Source organism: Mus pahari, chromosome 3, assembly GCF_900095145.1.
Source record: "Mus pahari chromosome 3, PAHARI_EIJ_v1.1, whole genome shotgun sequence".
In the NCBI taxonomy this organism is placed as follows: domain Eukaryota; kingdom Metazoa; phylum Chordata; class Mammalia; order Rodentia; family Muridae; genus Mus; species Mus pahari.
The window spans coordinates 160,465,293-160,487,069 of NC_034592.1; the positions used below are offsets into that span (position 1 = coordinate 160,465,293).

Below are 21,777 nucleotides of genomic sequence, written 5' to 3' on the forward strand. Positions count from 1 at the left end.
CTCTCTCTCTCTCTCTCTCTCTCTCTCTCTCTCTCTCTCTCTCTCTCTCTCTTTCTCTCTCTCTCTTAAGCATCAGCTATCTTACTGAACCTGGAATTCACTGATTCAGCTAGATTATCTAGCCAGCAAGCTTCGGTGACATCCCCTCTGCCTTCGTCTCCGCTGTGCTGAGATTAAACTCACATGTTCCCACATAGAGCTTTGTGTGGTTTCTGGATTCTTGGGTCCTCACACTTGCACTTGTCAAGAACCATCTCCTCAGCTCCTAGGACCTATTTTTTTGGTATCGCTGGGGTTGAAACCCAGGGTCTTGTCAATGCTAAGCAAAGTGGCTTTGGCTCTACCTCCAGTTCCAGCCTGCAAATGTATATTGGACAACTGTTAAGAGTTATGAAGCAATGGGGACCTTATAGTCTAGGAGGGTCAGAAGGGTTTTTCATCAAGTCAGAGATCCCAGCAGAGACCCATTGTGCATGGCTGAGCCAGGAGCATGGGGCCCAAGTGAGCACCAGGCACATAGCTTCCTACATGATGACAGGCCCCACAGACAAGAGCAGAGGGGACAGGAGTGAGGTCTCTGTGTATCCAGAGAAATGTGTTGTGCTAACTAGTCATGTGTCAACTTGACACAAGCTAGACAGAGAAGAGAGCCTCAGTTGAGGAAACACATCTGTAAGATTAAGCTGTAGGCAGGACTATAGGGCAATTTTTAATTAGTAATCAATGGGTGAGGGCCCAGCCTATTATGGGTGGTGACTTCCCTGGGCTGCTGGTCCTATGTTGATAAGAAAGCAGGCTGAGCAAGCCATAAAGAGCAATCCAGTGAGTAGCAACCTTCCCTGGCCTCTGCTTCAGCTCCTGATGCAGGTTTCTGCCCTGTGCGTTCTGGTCCTGACTTCCTTTTTGACATAAGCCAAAAAAACCCTTTCCTCCCCAGACGGCTTTCTGGACATGGTGTTTCATGGTAGCAGTAGAAATCCTAACTTAAGACATGTATTACATGATGAAGTGAACAGTCTTAACTCAGCTTTTTCCCTTTGATGTGAGGTGGTGCCAGTAGCGTCAGCCCTTTCTCCTGTTCCCCATCCCTTCTGCCCCCTACAGTGAATTCTAAAGCCTTCAATGGTGGGAGTGGGTGGGGTCTTTGCTGCTCAGCAGGGACTACAGGATCTTCCTGTGGGGCTCCTAACTGCAAGAGCAGGGGCTGTTTCTCACTCTGTTGCCTGCCTTTGCAATTCTTTCCCCCTGCTGGGTTGCCTCACCTAGCCTCAGTAGAAGAGGAGGTGCCCAGTCTTATGGCACCATCATAGGGCATGGTGGTTGCTATCTACTGGGGATGAAACAGGAGTGGATGATGCCATGTATTCCATTCTCAGGACATTAAAAAAAAAAAAAAAAAAAAAAAAAAAAAAACACAAACAAAAAAATATATTGACCCAATAAGTTCATTGTTTTTTTTTTCCTACTGGTAGTATCAAAGCACAGTTATACGTATAGATTAAAATGAAAATTTAAAATTCAAACAACAGCAATGAAAACAAGAAGAATAAAAGACTACAGCCCTGTTCCCACAGAGCCAACTCTCAGATTACAGCCCTGCTTCCACAGACCCAACTCCCTAGCCTGGTTTCTGGAGACTGGTAAGGACTGAAGCCTCAGATCCAGGTCTCCGGGCACCACTGATGCCCTTGTGATTCCTCGCTTGCTCCTGGCCCAGAGCTGTCGACACGTTTTAAAGAATTGCTTTCCTCTCCTCACTCCACCCAGTGTTGAAGCATCATATGTGACCCTTGCTCTGTGTAAATGGTGATGTTGGAGCATGCCCAGGGGTTGATTGCGGAAGAGGTAGGCTAGGAGCTGCCCCTGAAGAAAGGTCTCAACCTGCCAGTCTGGTTTTCCCATCTAGGACTCAGACTCCTGGACAGGAGGGTCTAATTGCATCCTTGCGTGGTGTCCCTCTTTATCTCACAGCCTGGCTCTCTCTGGTACCCTGTTTATAGGCCATCCCAGCCTCATGATCACCAGGCAATCCTAGGAAGGAGAAGAATTCTTTCTTACTATTTAAGAAAAATACTATAGTCATGAAAAGGTTGCTTGCTACCCTGAAGCTTGCCGCCTCCCTCATGGGCTCGAGAGAAGCATAGGAATGGGAGCTAGGACTTCAGAACCGCTTGGTGGTTGTGGGACAGGAAGAAAACATCCATTTTACGAATCTCAGACTGGTCCTTTAGGATCTCTGGCAGTTCCCCAGCCAGCAAGAGGGCAGCTTATCCTGGCTACCCAAAGACCATAGGAGGCTAGAGAAGGATCTCTGGCAGTTCCCCAGCCAGCAAGAGGGCAGCTTAACCTGGCTACCCAAAGACCATAGGAGGCTTGAGAAGGAGACTCTGAAGACTTGGCCATGTAGGACCAAGCTCCCAATGACTTCTTCCCCTTAGGAACAGGCTGGTGGCATACTGACTGGGCTCAACATGGGTAGGTCTGTTCTTCCTCAGCTTGTTGATATCCATCAGGGCCCCTTTCTTTTGTGGCTTAATTAAGGAGGCCATGTTTGAATAAGTGAAGTTAATAGTGGGATTGAGTGGATGTCACTGAACTCGCGGAAGGACTGAACAATAGGCAAGCTTGTCCTTAGAGATGCTACCTCAGTGCTGGGGCTGATGTCAGTCTCACCCATGGGAGGGGGGTGGTCCCTTGGCAGCTGTCCCTAACCAAAGCACATGTCAGGGTTTTGTGTTTCCATGAGGGGAGCACCTCCCTCAGGAATGGAGTTGGCAGGGTGAGCGGTGAAGCGACAGGCTCCTCTGCTCCTAGCTCAGCCCTGCTGGCCAATGGGCATAGGGAAAGAAAGATGGTCCCCCTAGAGTTTATGTGCTGTATAATTGCTTGTTTGAGTTAACTTCTGGATCTTCATAAGTGTACGGGTAACAAGAGTGACATTTTATGGAGAACATATTGAAAAGCAAACAGCACGGCAAGCCAACTATGAAATTGTTCTTGGTGAGGTGATGAGGGTGGCATGGAGGGCAAAACAACTCTGTTCAGTACGTGATGCTGTGGAGAGTCCCACTTCAGATACAGAGATGCAGCTGCTTGTTCGCCATGTATCCAGTGGTAGTGGGAATGAAGCTGCAGCCTCATGCATGCTGGGAAGATGCTCTGTCACTGGCTGCTATCCCCAGGAGAAATGTGGCTTTCTTGAAAGGGATTTTGAAACGTACATCCAGATACCCTCGTGTTTCCTAATGAAGTAGACTCAGGTCACTGGTCACGGCTGGGCTGGCTGCTGGGCACAAATGAGACCCTTTGCTTTTCCCTTAAATATCGTTTGTACCTCGTGTTGTCCGTTGGAGTCTAATCACAACTTGGGGGTATGATTCTGATTAGATATCTGGAGTGTTGCTGGACCACTGTTTATCTCTGCTCACCTTAAAGAGCTCGTCTGTCTCCGGGTCTGAAGCATCATTCCATCAAGGTTACGGTTAGAAATGCTGATTTCCAGGTCAGCGTGCTGCACGTGGATTATGGTTTTTGTTTTGTTTTGTTTTGTTTTCCTCCAGTCCTTTTGACTTTTGTTTGGCAGGGTCTTTTCCAGCAGCTACAAGTGTTACCAATAAGCCGGCAGTGCGCCTTCCGTCAAAGCTGCAGGTGCCCAGAGCATAGCTCAAGAGGACCTGGGTCTTTCCAAATACGAAGTCAAGCCCTGGGGCTGGAGCCACAGCTCAGTGGTTCAGAGTGTATGCTGTTCCTTTGGAGGACCTGGGCTTGGCTCCCAGCACTCATGGTGTGATGCTCATCACTGCCTATAGCTCCATGTTCAGGGGTCAGACATCCTTTTAGGGCCCCCACAACCACTTATGCATGTGCATTCTCCTCCCTACCCCACATATATGTACATCATTAAAAATGAAAAAAAAAAAAAAAGTTAAAAACCAAGCCCTAGGCCAAGGAAGGTAGCTTGGTGGCTAAAGTGTGGGAGGGTCTGTGATTGTGATCCCTCTTACCATGTAAAAGCCATGGTGATGTGTGCATGGATTCCTGGTGGTCGAAAGGCAGGTAGGCAGATAGATGTCTGGGGACTCAGTGGTCAGCCAGCATATGACCAGTGAGAGACTGTCTTAAAGAAAACTGTGGGGCTTCCCCTGAGGAATGACACTACAGACTGCCTCTAACCTGCACACACATGCACCTGTCTGCACACACATGCCTTGCACACACCTAACGACACACTCTAAAAACACGTACAAAAACTAAGACACCAAGCCTCCACTGTATTCTTATTCCCTTTCCCCTCCTAGTTGTATCCTCTGAAGGTCAAAAGGTAAATTTGGCAAGCGTGTCTGTCAGAAGGTGATGAATAATTTATAGGTGTGTGTGCGTATTTTCTTCTTGCAGGTATAGAAATAGATGTAACAGGATCTGGGAAGGATTTCCCTTTGGCAAAGGAGCAAACACGTCAAACTGTTAAACCATGAAACACGAGGGTTTGCACGGAATACTATTCACAAGCCCGCAGGAATCCTGCACTGTTTCTAGCCAGGATTCTGTAAGATGAGGTTCTTAGAAATTTGTGCTTTCACTGCACAGTACAGGGGGGGGAAAAACACAGAAGAGAGGAAAAAGGAATCTCTCTGCAGTGGCAGAGCCACCAATTAAAAAATCAGAGGGAATTCCAGAGAAAATTCTGTGTGATTTTTGCCTGCGTTTTCCTCTAAAATTAGGGCAGTCCGTGCTGCATGGATTGTTATGCCAAGCTTTACACAAAGAGCTGCCAGTTCAAATGCCCCGAGCTCTAGAGGAGAAATATGAAAGGCTGGCCCCTGTCTTTTGTGGTCCTGTGGGAGAAGGGTCTGGGTTTGAAAAAGCCACGAGAATGTAGATTTTTCTTCTTAAAGTCAGAAGCCATGCTTTGAAACAGTACCACACTTGATGCAAACAGCCAACCAGATGCTAAGTCTGTACATCAGGAGTATGGATTCAGACACGGCAGCAGTGAGCACACCATGGGCGGGGAGCCTCGGGGGAGTGGGCCCAGGCGCTGTGGTGGTAAGGGTGGTGCATCTCCTCAAACTGGAGTTGCTCTGACCTCTGCATTCCCCTTGGGTCTTCACTCTGGAGAAAATCCTATTCAGGAGCAGCAGGAAGCATCCAGTGCAGCTTTGTCTGAATAGCAAAGGTATAAAACAATATGTGGCAGCCTGTCCATGATAGAAAACTGGGAAATGATGGCAGAGCCACACCTGAGCCCTGGGGTCTTGCTTATGTGGACAGTGGCAGGGACTGGGGTGTGCTTGTGGGTGTGGGTAGTGGTGGAGATTGAAGAGACCGTGAGGTTTGCTGCCGGTACGTAAGCTCCAGTCCTAAGGCACTCTTGCCATCATCCTTCCTTCTCTCTCTCCCTCCCTCCTTTTTTCTTTCTTTCCATATAGACACTTGTTCATTTGATTCTTTTGCTTCTTTGCATACAAAGAGAACTCACCATAAGCACCAGTGACAAATGTTTATATTTGATAATTCTGTAGGCACGTTTGTATTTATTTCCTCCCTCCCTCCCTCTCCCTCCCCCCACCCCTGTTGATGCAGTTCAATAGAAAAGACTCCATTAGACTGCATTCCCTAGTGTGGTAACATTTTCATATTAGGAGCTATAGGAAGCCATGCTGCAAAGTTTGTATTAAATTTTGAACTGTCTTCTGCATTATTTGCCACTGGTCTGTCCTCCCAGTGCCTGTTAATTAATATGAAATATAAACTGGGAATATTTAAAATTAAAAGACTATATCCGTTTTTCATTGTAAACCAGCCAGAGAAACCTGAGGGAAGGAGGTTTGACTGTCTTCAGCAAAATCATATTTATGGGTCCTTTTGTCATTGTAAACCAGCTAGAGAAACCTGACGGAAAGAGGTTTGACTATCTTCAGCAAAATCATATTTATGGGTCACCTTTGAACTTCTAATGCCGTCTTTAAGATCTGTCTCAGATTACTTGGCAAGCCATAAAACAGTACATATGCCAGGCTGTTCACATTGTCATTTTTCCATTATTAAAAGAAGTTAGAAATGACTTGCACATTCAGAAATAGTGGGTGCTTGGCTACACGGTGACATGAGCAAGCAGTGGAGGTTTTCTGTCTGTAGAAGAGAGCGAGGGTGTTATGGGTCGAGATTATACCTCTGCCTTGACCACACATTTCCAGTTTGTATTACCTTCCTGTCAGTCTATCTGCCTGCCTGCCTACCTACTGATCTATCAGTGCATCTGTAATCTTTTTTCTGTCTATTTAACCTATAAATCTGTCCATTCACTTAATTGATCATCTAGCTAGCTAGCTACTATCTATTCATTCAGCCATCTATATAAGTAGAAATCCTTGATTTCCTCTAGTTTTTGTATAGGAAACCCCACCATTTTAGGGAATACGTTCTAAACACACTTTCTTTGAAAAACTTCAATGGGCACACGTACACACAGAGAAAATAATTTATCATCCCTATTACCTATCCTTCCACCTGTCTAATACATGTATAATTCACACATTAGTTGGTTACTAAAAGCTTTCTTTATAGACATTTTAAAATTAATAGACACAGAAAGAAATAAGTAGGACAAGTTTCTCTGACCCTCAAGAAATCTCCGGTCCAGGCAATCATGATCAACAAATGTTAGCATCACTCTGTGATATCATGGGACTATTTAATGACTTCTCAAATTCACACTCTGTTCTTTTACCAAACATCTCATTTTAAAACTCATCCACATTTGAGTGTGTGTTCTCATGTTTGGTAAATTGAGGGACTTTACAATGGATTGGTCAGACAAGTATAACCCATGCCTGCTCTGGACTTTCACCCTCCAAATGTAGATCAGCCCACCACTAATTCCTAAAAGGTCACTGGACAGACATGTCACCCATAGAGACGCTCGCCTGAAAACTTGAATATAAACTTGATATGTTACATTTCACCACTGACATTTAGGAGACAGGAGCTAGACAAAGGTGTCAGCAAGATGGGTACCTTTCAAATGAGATATGAAAGTACCAGAAATTCCCAGAAGGCTTGAAGTCAGTCAGCACAGACAGCTACTGTACAAAAATCTACCCACAGATTTCATACTAGTAGAGCCACTCAGTGTAGGTGAGTGAGCATGCGTGTGAGCGTGTGTGTGTGTGTGTGTGTGTGTGTGTGTGTGTGTGTGCATGTGTGTATGTGTGTTCTTTCACCAAACATCTCATTTTAAAACTCATCCATATTTGAGTGTGTGTTCTTATGTTTTGTAAACTGTAACTGTGTGACTATTTTGTCAGTTCTCTTGTTGGGAGACATTTGTTTCCAGTTTGTAGCCAATGTAAAAGAAAGTTTGGGTTGTGAGCATTCTTATGTGCGCTTTTTGTAGATGTTTGACTTCTTGGGTAAACTGCAGAAGTGAACTTGTCAGAGTGTAAGGCATGCAAATGTTCATCATGCTAGACAGCTGGAGCACAATTCCCCGCATCACATCCTTTCTGGAAGTGGGCACTGAACTCCGTTTTAATTTCTCTGTTCATGTATGTGTGGAAATGACATCTCACCACGGCTTTCTAAAAATTATTTTTGTGTCTAGGTTTATAAAGATGTAATCATATACCATAAAACCAGTACACTTGAAGTATGCATTTTAATGGTTTTTAATGTCTTCATGGAAATGGAACGCTATCACTAATCAGCCGTTCTTAAGAGGTTGTCTAGTTCTTGTCAGTGACTTCTGCCATGCAGTTCGCCACGAGAGAGCTGCTGCTCTGACTTGGTAGTCTTAGCCCGTTATACTCCTGGTTTTAGTACCATGAGTCTCCCACCTTGGTATGTCTAAACAGCCTCAAAGTTCAGAGAGTAACAGTGAGATGGAGTGTCACGGATTATGTCTGTTGCTCTCCTGAATTCTCAGGAGCTGTGTATTTTACCTGCACAGGATTGGATCCTCTGACATACTATCATGGAATGGGGTGGAGCTTCCCTGAGGATTGGACCCTCTGACATTCCATCATGGAATGGAGTGGAGTCTCTCTCTCTCTCTCTCTCTCTCTCTCTCTCTCTCTCTCTCTCTCTCTCTCTCTCTTTTAAAGATGTATTTATTTATTATATGTAAATACACTGTAGCTGTCTTCAGACATCCCAGAAGAGGGCATCAGATCTCATTACGGATGGTTGTGAACCATCATATGGTTGCTGGGATTTGAACTCAAGACCTTCAGAAGAGCAGTTAGTGCTCTTAACTGCTGAGCCATCTCTAGCCCAGGGTGGAGTCTCTTGAGGATTGGACCCCAGTATTCTATCATTGACCAGTCTGGCCTTGAATTCAGAGAGCTCTGCCTGCCTCTGCCTCCTGAGCTCTGGGAATAAAGCATAGTTTATCACACAGACTATGGCATTGATTTATTTCATTCCCTTTTGGTCAGAAGCCAGAGTTTTAACATGATTTTTTAATTTAAAAATTTTATTAAATTACATAATTTTCTTGTCCCTCTTTTTCCTACCTCTTTCACACTTTCCTCCCACTGCTTCTTTTCCAATTCATGGCCTTTTGTGTGTGTGTGTGTGTGTGTGTGTGTGTGTGTGTGTATGCATGGCTATATATGTGTATGCATGTGTGTGTATGGATATATATATATTTATATGTGTGTGTGCGCACGCACGTGCACGTGCATATGTGTATATGTATGGGTATATATGTATGTGTGTGCATATACATGTGTGTGTGTTTGTGTGCATGTGCATGTGTGTATATGTATATGTATATGTATATGTATATGTATATGTATATGTATATGTATATGTATATGTATATGTATATGTATATGTATATGTATATGTATATGTGTGTACGGATATATATGTGTGTGAATGTATGGGTATGTGTGTGTATGTACATGTGCACATGTGTATGAGAGTGTGTATGTATGGGTATATATACATACACACAGGCACACACATATATATGTGTGTGTATGGGTACATATGTGTGTGTGTGCATGTGCACATGTATGAATGTGTGTATATGGGTATATATACATATATGTATATATGTATATGTGTGTATAATGATTTCATATATATGATTTCAGTCTCCTTAAGTTTCCTAGGCTCAGGTCTACATCTTAGCCTATATGGTATTCTGATGGTGTTCTCTGTGTATTTGAGAAGAATGTGTTGTCTGCTGTTGCTGTGTAAAAGGCCCCATAGTGTCCTTCATATGGTGTAATCTGTTGTTAGATATTTCATTTTGTTTTCTGTGTGATCTTATGCCTACTTTTCTATTCATGACCCAAAGTGGGCTGCTGAAGTCTCTGGCTATTATTTTTAGGCTCTTCAGTTCCTTTTAATTCTATCAATTTGGTAGTTTTTTTTTAAAAAAAGCTTAAACCTTTTTTCCTATTAACTTATTTTACTGTACATTGGGTGGAGGGTGACAATGGTCACAGCATGTAATGTAAAGGGACAACTTGCAAGTGTCACTTCTGTCTTTCTATGAAGCAGGTGGATCTCTGAGTTTGAGGCCAGCCTGGTCTACATAATGAGTACGAGAATGGCCAGAACTACATAAAGCAATCCTATCTCAGAAGGAGGAGGATGAAGAGGAGCAGGAGGAGGAGGAGCAGAAGGAAGAGATAGAGGAGGAGGAAGAGGAGGAGGAGGAAGTAGAGGAGGAGGAACAGAAGAGGGGGTGAGGAGGAATGGGATATGAAGGAGGAGGAGGTTGAAGATGAGGTGGAGGAGGTGGTGGTGGAGGAGAAGTAGGAGGAGAAGAAGAGGAGGGGGAGGAGAAGAGGAGGAGGAGAAGAGGAGGAGGAGAAGGAAAATTGAACTCATGCCACAATGCTTGGAGCAAGTGACTACCCACTGAGCCATCTGGTGTCCAGATTTCTCTTTTTCTACCCAGAGACTGATTTTTTCTTAATATTTTAAATTTATGATGAATCTTCTGTATATGAATGTTTTCCCCACTTGTATGTCTACCACACGCAGGTCTAGTGCATACAGTAGTCAGAAGAAAGTGTCAGATCCTCTGTGACTGGAGTTTTAAGCTACCATGTCGATGCTGGGAATCAAACCTGGGTCCTATGTAAGAGCAACGCATGCCCTTAACTGCTGAGCTATTTCTTCAGTCCCAAAGATGATGTTTGATTGAGTGTGTGTATGTGTATGTGTGTGTATGTGTGTGTGTGTGTGTGTGTGTATGTGTGTGTGTGCTTATGTGCTCTTAATTCCTTGTTGATGCATTGAACCTTTATCATCATGAATCCTTTCTCTTATCTCTAATAATCTTGTTTTAAAGTACATATGTAGCTCCACTCTATCTTTTGAATTGTTTCTATTTGCCAAATGTATCTTTTCTTATCTGTTACTTCCCTCCTGTGGTGTCATTTAATTTGTCCCTTGTAGCTAGAGTGTAGCTAGATCTGATCCTTTCTTTAGTGGTTTCCTGCTTTTCCTGGACTGTGTAACCATAAAGTTATGCTTATAACTAGACCTGCTGAATCCCCTGCTTTTCCATTTCTACAGCTCCCCCTTCTCTTCCTTGGCTGTTTGTGCGTTGAGTTGTTTTTTTTTTTTTTGTTGTTTTTTGTTTTTTGTTTTGAGACAGGGTCTCAATTTGTGCTCCTGGCAGGCCTGGAACCCACTCAGTGGACTAAATTGGTCTCATGTTCATAGAGATCTGCCTGTTCCTGCCTTGCGAGGGCTGGGATTAAAGGTATGCCCAGCATGACTGCCAGATCGGATATCTTTTAGTGTGACATTTTATGTCATTAGTGACTGTTAAGAATTATTGTCTTAATGCTTGCTCAGAGAATGACCATCTATACCTGTGTTGTCAGAATAATGTGCAGAAGTCACACTAACTTAAATCTAAGCAGGTACAGACCCCACGTACATAGAGAATTGTTCCTTATCCCTCTTGTGATGCTAGATGGGTTACACCTGAGATACTGTGAGTGCCACAGTACCTCACAATCATTATTGAATCCACCTCAGGAAACAGAGAATATGGGATAAAAAGGATATTTTGTTTTGTGTTGTGTTGTTTTCATTTGCCTTTTTAGCTACTGTTTCTGGTTCTCTTCATTTGTTCTAGATTCTTGACACCTGACACCCTTCCCTGTCTCCACCTGGTTTTGTCCACACCCACACCCTCTGAACTGATATTGCTAAACATTTTTGCAGTTCTATATTATAGGCACAGTAATACATGTGGATGGGTCATTTGTGTAGTCATTTGTTAAGTCCGACAAAAGATGAGGAGGAATACTTCCTCTGCTGACCATCACTTGTGCAGAATGCCCTTGATGGAGTTTCTGGATACTTGCTTTTAGGCTAAAGCATGCTGTCTCAGGATTGTACTGCTGTGAGAAACACCATGACCAGAAGCATCTTACAGCTCTTGGGTCATATTTGTCACCAAGGGGAGTCAGGGCGGGACCTCAAGGCAGGAACAGAAGCAGAGTCATAGAGAGGTACAACTTACTGGCTTGTTTTCCAGGTCTACCTGCCCGGGGGAGTCATGGCTCACCATGAGCTGGACCCTCCCACATCAGTCATCGAATAACTGTACCACAGGCTACCCACAGGCCAATTTGGTGGGGATACTTTTTCAATTGAGGTTCCCTTTTCCAAAATGACTCTAGCTTGTGTCAAGTTGACATAAAATTAGCCAGCACAAATGTTCTAAGCTTTTCTTACTTACTAAAAAAGGTCTTAAAAGAAGGTCTTCTAAGAATATCTTATGTTCTATTCAAGTAAAAATGCCTATAATTCACTTAAAAAAAAAAAAAAAGACAGGGGCTCATTATGTATCCCTGGCTGACCTAGAACTTTGCATACTGCGTCTTATTCCCACATTTTAGAATTAAAGGTGTGTGTCACCACACTAAACTTATAGATGCTTTGGACAATAATTTTTTCTGACTTCCTGGTTCACAGGTGACAGTTTCTACACGTTCAGCATTTTGAGAGCAGCACACCACCCCCCTTTGACTCCCATTGCTTCAGGAGACACGTTGCCATTTCTCTTGATGGGCTATCTTTTCTTTTGCTATTTTCAAGGTTTCTCTTCCTGTTTTGTCTGTTCGTATTTTAATCTCAGTGAGTCTGGGCATGAGTCTTCTATTGGAGATGGCTGGGCTCCTTAGATGAGGCTTAAGTTATTTAAAACTTTGTGTGCGTGCGTGTGTGTGTGTGTGTGTGTGTGTGTGTGTGTGTGTGTGTAGAGAGAGAGAGCTTCAGATCTTATTTCCTTTTCATGTTCTCTGCTCCGTTGCACTCCTCTCAGGCAGGGGCTCTCTCTCTCTGCACATGTCCATTCCATGGTGCTCATCTTGGCTTTTCTATATGCCATTCTTCTCTGGTTGTCACCATGAACTAACTCTGTCGAAGCAATCGCACTGCCAACAGCCCAGATCTGGCCTCTTTTAGTGGTGTTTTCTGTTCAGTTCAGTCCTGTGAACCATACTGCTTTACACTGGACTTTGGCCTGGATTCTTAGAGACAGACAATCTCTTGTCTTGTCACAATTTGCTATTTGATTGGACATTGTCTTCTAGTACCTGTTTAAGAATAAATATACATCTGCAATGGCTGCTAAGTCTAATAACCTAGTTAGCCCTTTCTTATGAATTCTCTGTTCTGTTCTTTAGTCTTGCGTCAGTAACAATTCCCTGTGTTTCCTCCCTCAAAACTGGACATTTTAGATAACGTATTATAATGAGTGTAGATGCTGGTTTCCCTTGCTGTGGGCTTGCTACCGATCATTTGTTTGTGTGTTAGCGACATGTCTTGGCCTTTTTAGGATTCATTCCTCCTCCCAATACCCATAGTTGGAGGCGCAGTCATTGGGGTGTGTACAGTGAGAGGAAGACTGGGTCATCCGTTCTCCTTGGGCTTCCACATTCTGTGTCCTCCTTCAACCTCTCCAGGAAGCTGTCTCTATTGACACCACACCAAGATGCTAGCCTTCAAATAATTGCTAGCCTTCATCAGTTACCTGATAACTGCTCTATTTTTTTTTGACAGTTCCTAGGAGCCTGCAGTCTTCTGTAGTACATTCCTATAGAATCTAAGCCCCCTTGCAGGTTGCTTTTGAGGCCAGTGGTTGAGGTTTGGCCAGGAAAGCTGTCCTAGCCGTCTCTGCCTTTGAATCTCCAGGGTAAACCAGCTGTCTAACAGTGAGACCTGTTGCTGTGGAGCCACTGGCATCGTACAGTCGTCCCCTCTTTGACTGGTTATCTGATCTACCACTAAGGCAATCTCTTCAAGTTTTCATTTATTTTTTTTTTAAAAAGCTTTATTTATTTATTATATGTAATTAGACACATAGCTGTCTTCAGACACTCTAGAAGAGGGTGTCAGGTCTTGTTACAGATGGTTTTTTGAGCCACCATGTGGTTGCTGGGATTTGAACTCAGGACCTTTGGAAGAGCAGTTGGGTGCTCTTACCCACTGAGCCATCTCACCAGCCCAAGTTTTCATTTATTATATTCCATTTTTCATGGTGCCGTTTCCACTTGGGCATTTCCTATTATTCCTGTTTTATTTTTTCTCAGCTGATACGCATTTTCAACCTTTCACATACCTTTTTTTTTTTTTTTTTTAAACTGTCATCATTTTAAAGTTTCTGCCTCATTGTTTCAATAACAAGGTGGTTGTGTGTGCAAGAGTGTGTGGATTCTTCCTTTCAATGATAAATCAGATTTTCTTGCTTCTCCACGAATCCCGTTTCATCCTGAACGCTCAGCATTTTGTATCAAATAGCAGTATATATTCTTTTGCTTTGAACCATAGTTTGATAACTCTGTCAATATTGTCAAAGTTGAGCTGGGTCTGCAGTGTTTCGTAGTTGTGATTGATTCTCTTCATGGCCATTTGAAGTGCCGTGAGGGAAGAGTCGGTATTTCTCTTGTCAGCACTGAGGCCCTCAGATGTCACTCTGAGCTTTGTGTAAGAACTTCCTGACCTTGCACACATTTGAAGCAGTTGGCATTCTAGATGACATGGGAGGTTCCAAGGAGATGCACAAGCTCCCATAGAGGAGCTCTTCTCCGAGCTCTTTGGGCTTTGAAGAACAACTAGCTGCCATACATGCAGCAAACAGAAGAGATTGTTATGAGGGCTTCCCCAAGTCTATCCCATGCCCAATATGGGTTTCCCATCATGCATTTCTTTTGAGTTTCATCCTTGGAGGTGGTCTGTGAGGTTTATAAGCTCCTCCCATTTCTTGTTCTTTTTGTTTTGTTTTGTTTTGTTTGTTTGTTTGTTTCCTGAGTCTAGATGAAAATGTGATGGTCAGTTTTCTTCTCTGGCTGCCTGCTGTCATACCTTCCCTGACATCGTGGGCTCTCCCTCCAAAACCCAAAGCCCACAGAAACTTTATTCCTGAAGTTGTTTTTTGTCAGAAGATTTTACCAAAGTGGAGAAGGAACTAAGATATGTATAAATCCCAAGTGTTCACAGCGAGGGTAACATTCTCCTGAAGATCCCAAGGCAACTTGTCTCACAGTGTGTGGCTAAGGGTGTCAACTGAACAGGTAACACAGGGGCTCTGCAATAGCTACTGCCTTGCCTCATGAGAAGTTGATCAGTGGAGAAGGCTCTGTCGGTCTCCACCCTGTCCTGTGCATTCCCAGATCTGGTGAACTATGGAAGGTATGGTACATTGTTGGCCTTCTTGGGCTTTCACAGGGCTACCTTGAAAGGATGCATGCTATCTCCCACATGGCTGTGTTTTTGGCAACTCTAATGTCAGGTTGGCCTTGTAGTGACAGACGTGCTTCTCTGTGGGAGTTCCAGGAAGTTGACTCAGATGGAAATTTGATCTGTATGCACGAATGGTTCCAGCAGGTAGACGGAGGCTTCTCTTGCCTTCCATGTGACAACTAATGACAGTCTACTTTCTCTTGATTCCCATGGAAAGGACTGATGGAGCTGCAGAGGGAACAATTCAGAGACATCTTCAAACAAGCTTGAGAAACTCTATGTCCACTTGTACCCTCCCTCCCCTCTCTCTCTCTCCATCTATGTGACCGTTCTCTTATCCCAGCATCTACTGAATACCAGGTACCACGAAGGGAAGTAGACTGTAGTGTTGACAAATAAAAATCATCTCACCCTCAGGGTGCTGCAGTCTGCCAGGAAGGATAGACCCTGAGCAAACCACTCCATCAGGATATGATGGGGCACAATAAGACTGGCCCAGTTCAGAGTAGGGTGCCTAATTATTTTCCATATATAAGTAACCTTCACTCTGGGTCTCTCCAAGGAGTAGCATTCCTTAGGCAAGGAGGGAAAGGGGATGGCAGATGAGGGAGGAGCTCCACACTTAGCAGTGTGTGCTTCCCTTGCTAAGGGACAGAACAGGTGGGGGCCTGACAGAGGGGGCTGCAGCTGTCGAGAGACAGTGGGATTTGTCCTCAATCCTAGCGGTAAGGGGTAAGCGTGGGACTGGTAGCATCAGGATTGGGTCTGTATCCCTGAGATATTCCTCTTCTAGAGAGAGGACGAACCTCATCAGTCACCCCAGCAGGAGGCATGAGAGGGCAACTGAGGCTGGGACTAGGAAGCAGTGGCAAGAACTGAAGTAAGCCAGAGTCCTCCGAGAGGCCACATTTCTGTGCTTTGGCAGAGAAGGTGTATATGTGCATGCATGTGTGCATGTGCACATGAGTATGTACATGTGTTGTGTGTGCGGGGAGAGAATTTGGGTACAATAGTTTCCTAGGCATCCATGACATCCATGACAGATGACCTCCACCTTGGCTGCCTGATGTGAGAGATGCTTGCTCTAGCACAGTTCTGAAGGTGAGAATTCTACAGCCAAGGTGTGAGTAGTCCCTTCCCCCCATACACACACACTCAAGATTCTTGGGAAGGGTCCTTCTGCCCCTTCCACCATCGGGTGGCTCCTGCTGTTCCAGGCCTGTGTCTGCAGCATTCTAGGCTCTGCCTGTGCATCTCAGAACCTTCTCTGTGTGTATCTCTTCCGTGTCCTCCCTTCTGTGAGGACAGAGTCACTAGAATGGCTCCCACATAGTCCAGGATGGCTTCATTCCAACTTAGTTAATGACATTTGCAAAGACCTCATTTCTTTTTCTTTTTTTAAATTTAATTTTATTTGTAATTCACTTTTTACATTGCATATTCTATTCCCCACCCCTCTCCATCCACCATCCGACTGCTCCACATCCCACACCTCCTCCCCACCCCACCCCACCCCATCTCCATGTGGATGTCTCCACGTCCCACCCCACCTGACCTCTAAACTCCCTGGGGGCTCCAGTCTCTTGAGGGTTAGGTGCTTCATCTCTGAATGAACCTCATATCAGCTGGTGTATGCTGCCTGTTTGGTGGTCCGGTGTTTGAGAGATCTCAGGGGTCCAGGCTAATTGAGACTGCTGATCCTTCTATAGTGTCGCCCTCCTCCTCAGCTTCTTTCAGCCTTCCCTAATTCAACAACAGAGGTCAGCTGCTTCTGTCCATTGGTTGGGTGCAAATATCTGCATCTGACTCTTTCAGCTGCTTGTTGGGTCTTTCGGAGGGTAACAAAGACCTCATTTCTAAGTGAGATTCCTCTCTGAAGTTCAGAGTGGACATGAGTCTTCAGGAGACAGTCCTCCCTCCACCTCAGGGAGGAAGGGGAATTACTGTGGATGTGTGGCAATGTACCCAAGGTATGCAGCTTCAGGGAGGTGCTGCTTCATGGTTACAGTCATGGGTGTGAGGGCAATATGTCACACCATGATGGACAGGAAGGAGAGAGCATTCTCAGGAGAGGGAAAGATAGACCCTTCAAGGATATGTCCCCCGTGAGACACTTCCCCAATCCAGGTCCCACCTTCCAAGCTCTGCCACCCTTCCCCAACAGTCTATGCACACTTTGAATTTGTCAGTGGGTTGATCCACCCATTAGAACAGAGGCCTCTGGATCCAGTCACTCCACAAAGCCCTTTGGACAGCAACTAAGCTGCCACTACAGGAGCCTGTGGGAAATAGCTAGTGTTCAGCCCATACCAGGATGGTTCCTGGATGGAGTTGCTAGTGGCTTCGGAGGACAGACACCAGCATTAGGACCCTAGACTACCGGACCAGAAAGACACGTAGACTTATATGTCACAGGGCTGCCTCTAGTGACACCCTTACGTTAAGTTTTTCATGAATGAGTTTGAACAGCTTTTGATGCACTCTGACGTAGTGACTGAAGTTCCGACTCACGCATCAGCTACTCAGTTTACACGACATGATGCACACCCCGATGCTGCCGACCTATCTCACTGACGATGTGTGTAGGTCCTGGGGCCCACTCACTTGGTCTCATCCAGTCCTGCCCTGCCCTTTCCTAGCTGTGTGACCTTAAGATGGACTCTGGGATTTCGTGGACTTTAGGCTGTCTGTTAGTGGAAGATGAAACATTGTTGCAGTGTGGCTGCAGGCAAACTGCTGAACGTTTGGTTGTGCTATAAGACCGGGTCGGCTCTGTGTTTTGGGGTTTTATGTTTTTAATTTTTTTCTATTTTTTATGGATGTATTTATTTTATGCATATGAGTGCTTTGTCTCCACATATGACTGTGGGCCGCATGCATGCCTTGTGCTCACAGAAGGCAGAAGAGGGCACTGAGTGCTCTGGAACTGAAGTTAGAGATGTCCAAGAGCACTGTCTGGGCTTGGGGGCCTAACTGGGGTCTCCTCAAGAGGGACAAGTGTTCTTGAGTGCTGAGCTGCCTCTCCAGCTCTCAAGTGTTTTATTTTATTTTCATTCGTTTGTGTCCGTGTGTGTGCATGTGCAATTCTGTGTATGTCTGTGTCTGTGTATGTATGCATGTGCAACTCTGTGTGTGTGTGTGTGTGTGTGTGTATGCATGTGAGTGCAGTGCCCATGGAAGCCAGAAGAGGGTACCAGATGCCCTGGGGCTGAAGTCACAGGCAGTTGACAGTTGCCTGTTATGGATACTCTGTGTGTGTGTGTGTGTGTGTGTGTGTGTGTGTGAGAGAGAGAGAGAGAGAGAGAGAGAGAGAGAGAGAGAGAGAGAGAGAGTACAGTGCCCATGGAGGCCAAAAGAGGGTACCAGATGCCCTGGGGCTGAAGTCACAGGCAGTTGACAGTTGCCTGTTATGGATACCGTGTGTGTGTGTGTGTGTGTGTGTGTGTGTGTGTGTGTGTGTGTGTGAGTGCAGTGCCCATGGAGGCCAGAAGAGGGCACTAGATGCCCTGGGCTGAAGTCACAGGCAGTTGAGAGTTGCCTGTTATGGTGCTGGGAACTGAGCTTAGGTCTTCTGGAAGAGCAGCAAGTGCTCTCACTGCTGAGCCATCTCTCCAGCTCCTAGGCTTTACTTTAATGAGAACATCCTGTGTGAGGCTAGAATGATACCTGGGATCACACAGTGGTGTGGAATCCCCACTTCCTCTTGAACATAGGTGATTGATAGGTGCCTTTTTTCCTTTGACCCTCCTTTTCTCACTAGAAGAATCCTTTCACAGTAAGTTCTTTCTGCCAAAGATCCACTTTGTGTAGCAGATCAGGGAATGATAGGATAAGGAGCGGTGGCCCTGTTGGTTCTGAGAGTGCTTGCTGCCTAGCCTGAGGGCTTGAGTTCAGTCCTGTGGGACACACATCAGGAACCAACTTCTGTAAGATGTCCTTGGGCACTCACACATGTGCTGCAGCACATGCACACACATGTGCACATATCATACACACATACACACATGTGTACATATCACATACACATACACACATATATGCACGCACACCACCACACTCACATGCACACACATCATATACACAATGCACATGCATCACATACACTTATATACACACATGCACAGACACACAAAGACATACACAGACACACCCCACTCTCCTTTACACACACATAGTAAGTAAGTAAATGGATATAAAAACGAATAAATAAAAGGGAGGCAAAAAGACAAACACCCCTAAAGGACATAGAATGTGGATGTGATAAAGAGAACTTCCAGGTTGAAAGGAGATTAAAACCTAAGGCTCTCCTCCTCCCCTCAGCTCAGCAGTTCATCTCTTGGCTGTGCCCCTGACCTTGCACCCTGCAGAATGATTCTCCCTCAAAATGAACCAGAACAGCTCCTCACCCTAACCACAGCTCTGCCTCTCAGCCTCCTGGTGACTTTGACCTCTAGCCCCTGCAGAGGCTCCTCCGCGGAACCTCCTTCCCTGGCATGGTTCCAAGCACATGATGACCCAGTCTGGATCCCCAAGACCACACTTGGCTGCTGTGCCTTTGAATATCACACACACACTTTGTTCAGTTCATTGCTTCCTTCTAGGGCTGAGACCAAAGGGCTGTTTGCTAATGGGTGTGGTGGGATCAGAGAAGCAAAGGCATTCAGACCCTGGCTTAAGGCTCCCCTTGGACACTCACCAGGAGCACCATGCCTCTCCTTCACTCAGCTCCTGCTGGGCCTCCGTGTAAGCACTCTCCCATTCACCCCATGTCTTTCAGTCTCCTTGAGGTTGGAGATTAGGCCTCTTCCAGCTCCTCTGCCCTTCCCCCTCTCTCATGAACAATCTACTTCTCACTGGTGCAGCCTGCTTACTTTGCACCTGGCTTGCTGGTTTTGTCTTATTTTGTAATCAAGCGAAAGCATCTATTTCAAGTAGTCTAAATTGAAGTTTCATTTCCCAAATTGCAGGCACGGCACAAGCAGTCTCCCAGGGAAACACCCACTTTAGCAAAATTTACTTAGCTGTGCCCCTGGTGTGGGGGCATTTTTCAGAGCTCTGAAATGTTTGCTGTGATTACTAACATTGCAGGGACTCCTTTATGTCTGTAGCATTCATAGTATTTGCAATAGCTTATATTTTTCTCATGATAGATTCTGAGACATAAATTTGAGCAGGCAAATGTTCTGGGCTTCTGTCTTAGTTAGGGTTTTACTGCTGTAAACAGACGCCATGACCAAGGCAGTTCTCATAAGGGCAGCATTTAATTGGGGCTGGCTTACAGGTCCAGAGGTTCACTCCATTATCCTCTTAGCTGGAGCATGGCAGCCTCCATGGGCAGGCATGGGGCAGGAGGAACTGAGAGTTCTACATCTTCATCTCAAGGCCACTAGGAGAAGACTGCCTCCCACATTGTTAGGAGGAGGGTCTTAAAGCCTATGCCCACAGTGACACCAACAAGGCCATGCCTACTCCAACAAGGCCACACCTCCAAATAGTGCCACTCCTTGGACCAAGCCTATTCAAACCACCACAGCTTCATAAAACAAAAACAGACGCCACTCCAAAGGGCTGAGCTGGCCTGTGGTGCTCCCCCAGTACACCAAGGTGTTTGATTCTGGCGGACCCCATAATGCCTGGGGAACAGGTGGAGAACTGGCTGGGCTGAGTAAAGTCAATGGAACTATTTGTGCCTCTCTGAGTTCAAGTGAAATGAACTTGTTCTGAAGCACAATGATGGGATCATAAGCTATACACTTGGGCGTTGAAAACAGATGGTGGGACCAAGACGTTGCAGTGATGGCCAAGCTCCAGTTAGGAAAGGTGCCCATGGACTCCAGGTTGAACTGGGTAGAAATGGCCTGTGGAAGCTGAGGGAGGGACTAAGGGGGAGGGAGGCCAATGTAACTTGCATATCTTAGTAGAGGATAAGATCAGAGGTCTGAATGAAGAAGCAACACGGGTATGTCATGTTCTCATGGGAAGCTAGGGATGGGTTGAAGTGAGTATCCTAGTAGCCTGGTTGTGGTGACTTGACTGGTTCTGTGTTGAGTGTGGAGGGCTTGTGATGCCAAAGCGGGGGATTTCCTCTTCCCAGGACTACTAGGAATTGTAAGGAGACCACTGAGGCCCTGTGGGGCATCAATGGTCACAGAAACACTAAAGGTTATAGTTAATGTGGGCAGGCAAACTGAGGTGGGGTGTGGACTTATCAGCAGGAACGTGGAAGCTCTCGGGCCTAGCCCCCCAAGGACAGTCTGTGAAGAAGACCGAAGATATAAAAGGAATCTAGATGCAGGGACCTCGATGTAGAGAAAGAGGGACTATGAATCTGGTACCTGCTGGATTCCCCTGGTGTGGTGGCCAAAGCTGGTTCCTTCTCACTTGGGCTTTGGGTGTCGGAGTAGACTATAATACTTTCTGTGACTCCTTCCCTAACCTCACAGAAACACCCTTTGTGAAGACACCCTTTGGCATCAAGTGCCATGCCATCGGCTTGGAGCCTGATTCAGGGGTCACCCACATATCCCCCGAGTCTACCTGTCCCAGCCAAACCACGGGGCCCCTGGTCTACTGGGGACATAAGGTTAAATCTGGTGTTCCAGAGAACCAGTGAGCGGTGCAGAATAGGGAGGGATGTTTGGTGCAGAACTCAGGGAATGCCTGTTTGTGACAGTTACTCTGACAATATGGAGGCAGAGAGAGAGACAGAGAGACAGAGAGAGACAGAGAGAGAAAGCTAAAGACAGACACAGAGAAACAGTGAAGAGATAAAGAAGACCAAGAAACATACAGATTGAGACTGAAGCAGAGGCCAGGCTGAGATGCAGCTGGCTCTCCCCTGCACACCAGGCTGATCAGGGGCCAGAGTGATAAGAGAGAAGGCTGGACTCCATCCGACTCCTCACCCTGTGTCTTCTTAAATAATGACTTGTTATTTTTGCACAGAAGCACAACATTACCTTCAAATGACCAACCTTTCAGTGGCTTCTTGTGACCAGCCTGAAAACTCCCACCGGAGGCATGGTGCCTGAGATGTTCCGGTAGTGCTGGTGT

At 45.5% G+C, this 21,777-nt stretch overlaps 1 protein-coding gene across 4 annotated transcripts in view; it reads left to right on the plus strand.

Moving 5' to 3' along the window:
* The window catches only part of Phactr3 (phosphatase and actin regulator 3), a 223,669-nt gene that overhangs the window by 52,126 nt on the left and 149,766 nt on the right, over window positions 1-21,777 (plus strand). Inside the window, exon 1 of one of the 4 annotated variants that reach the window (XM_021192160.2) lies at window positions 4,886-5,046. The exons of the other annotated variants lie outside the window; for them this stretch is intronic. Within the exon in view, the coding sequence (XP_021047819.1) occupies window positions 5,004-5,046 (43 nt within the window). The 5' untranslated portion in view covers window positions 4,886-5,003. Of the gene's footprint in view, window positions 1-4,885; window positions 5,047-21,777 lie in introns of those variants that run through there. 4 annotated transcript variants of the gene reach the window in all.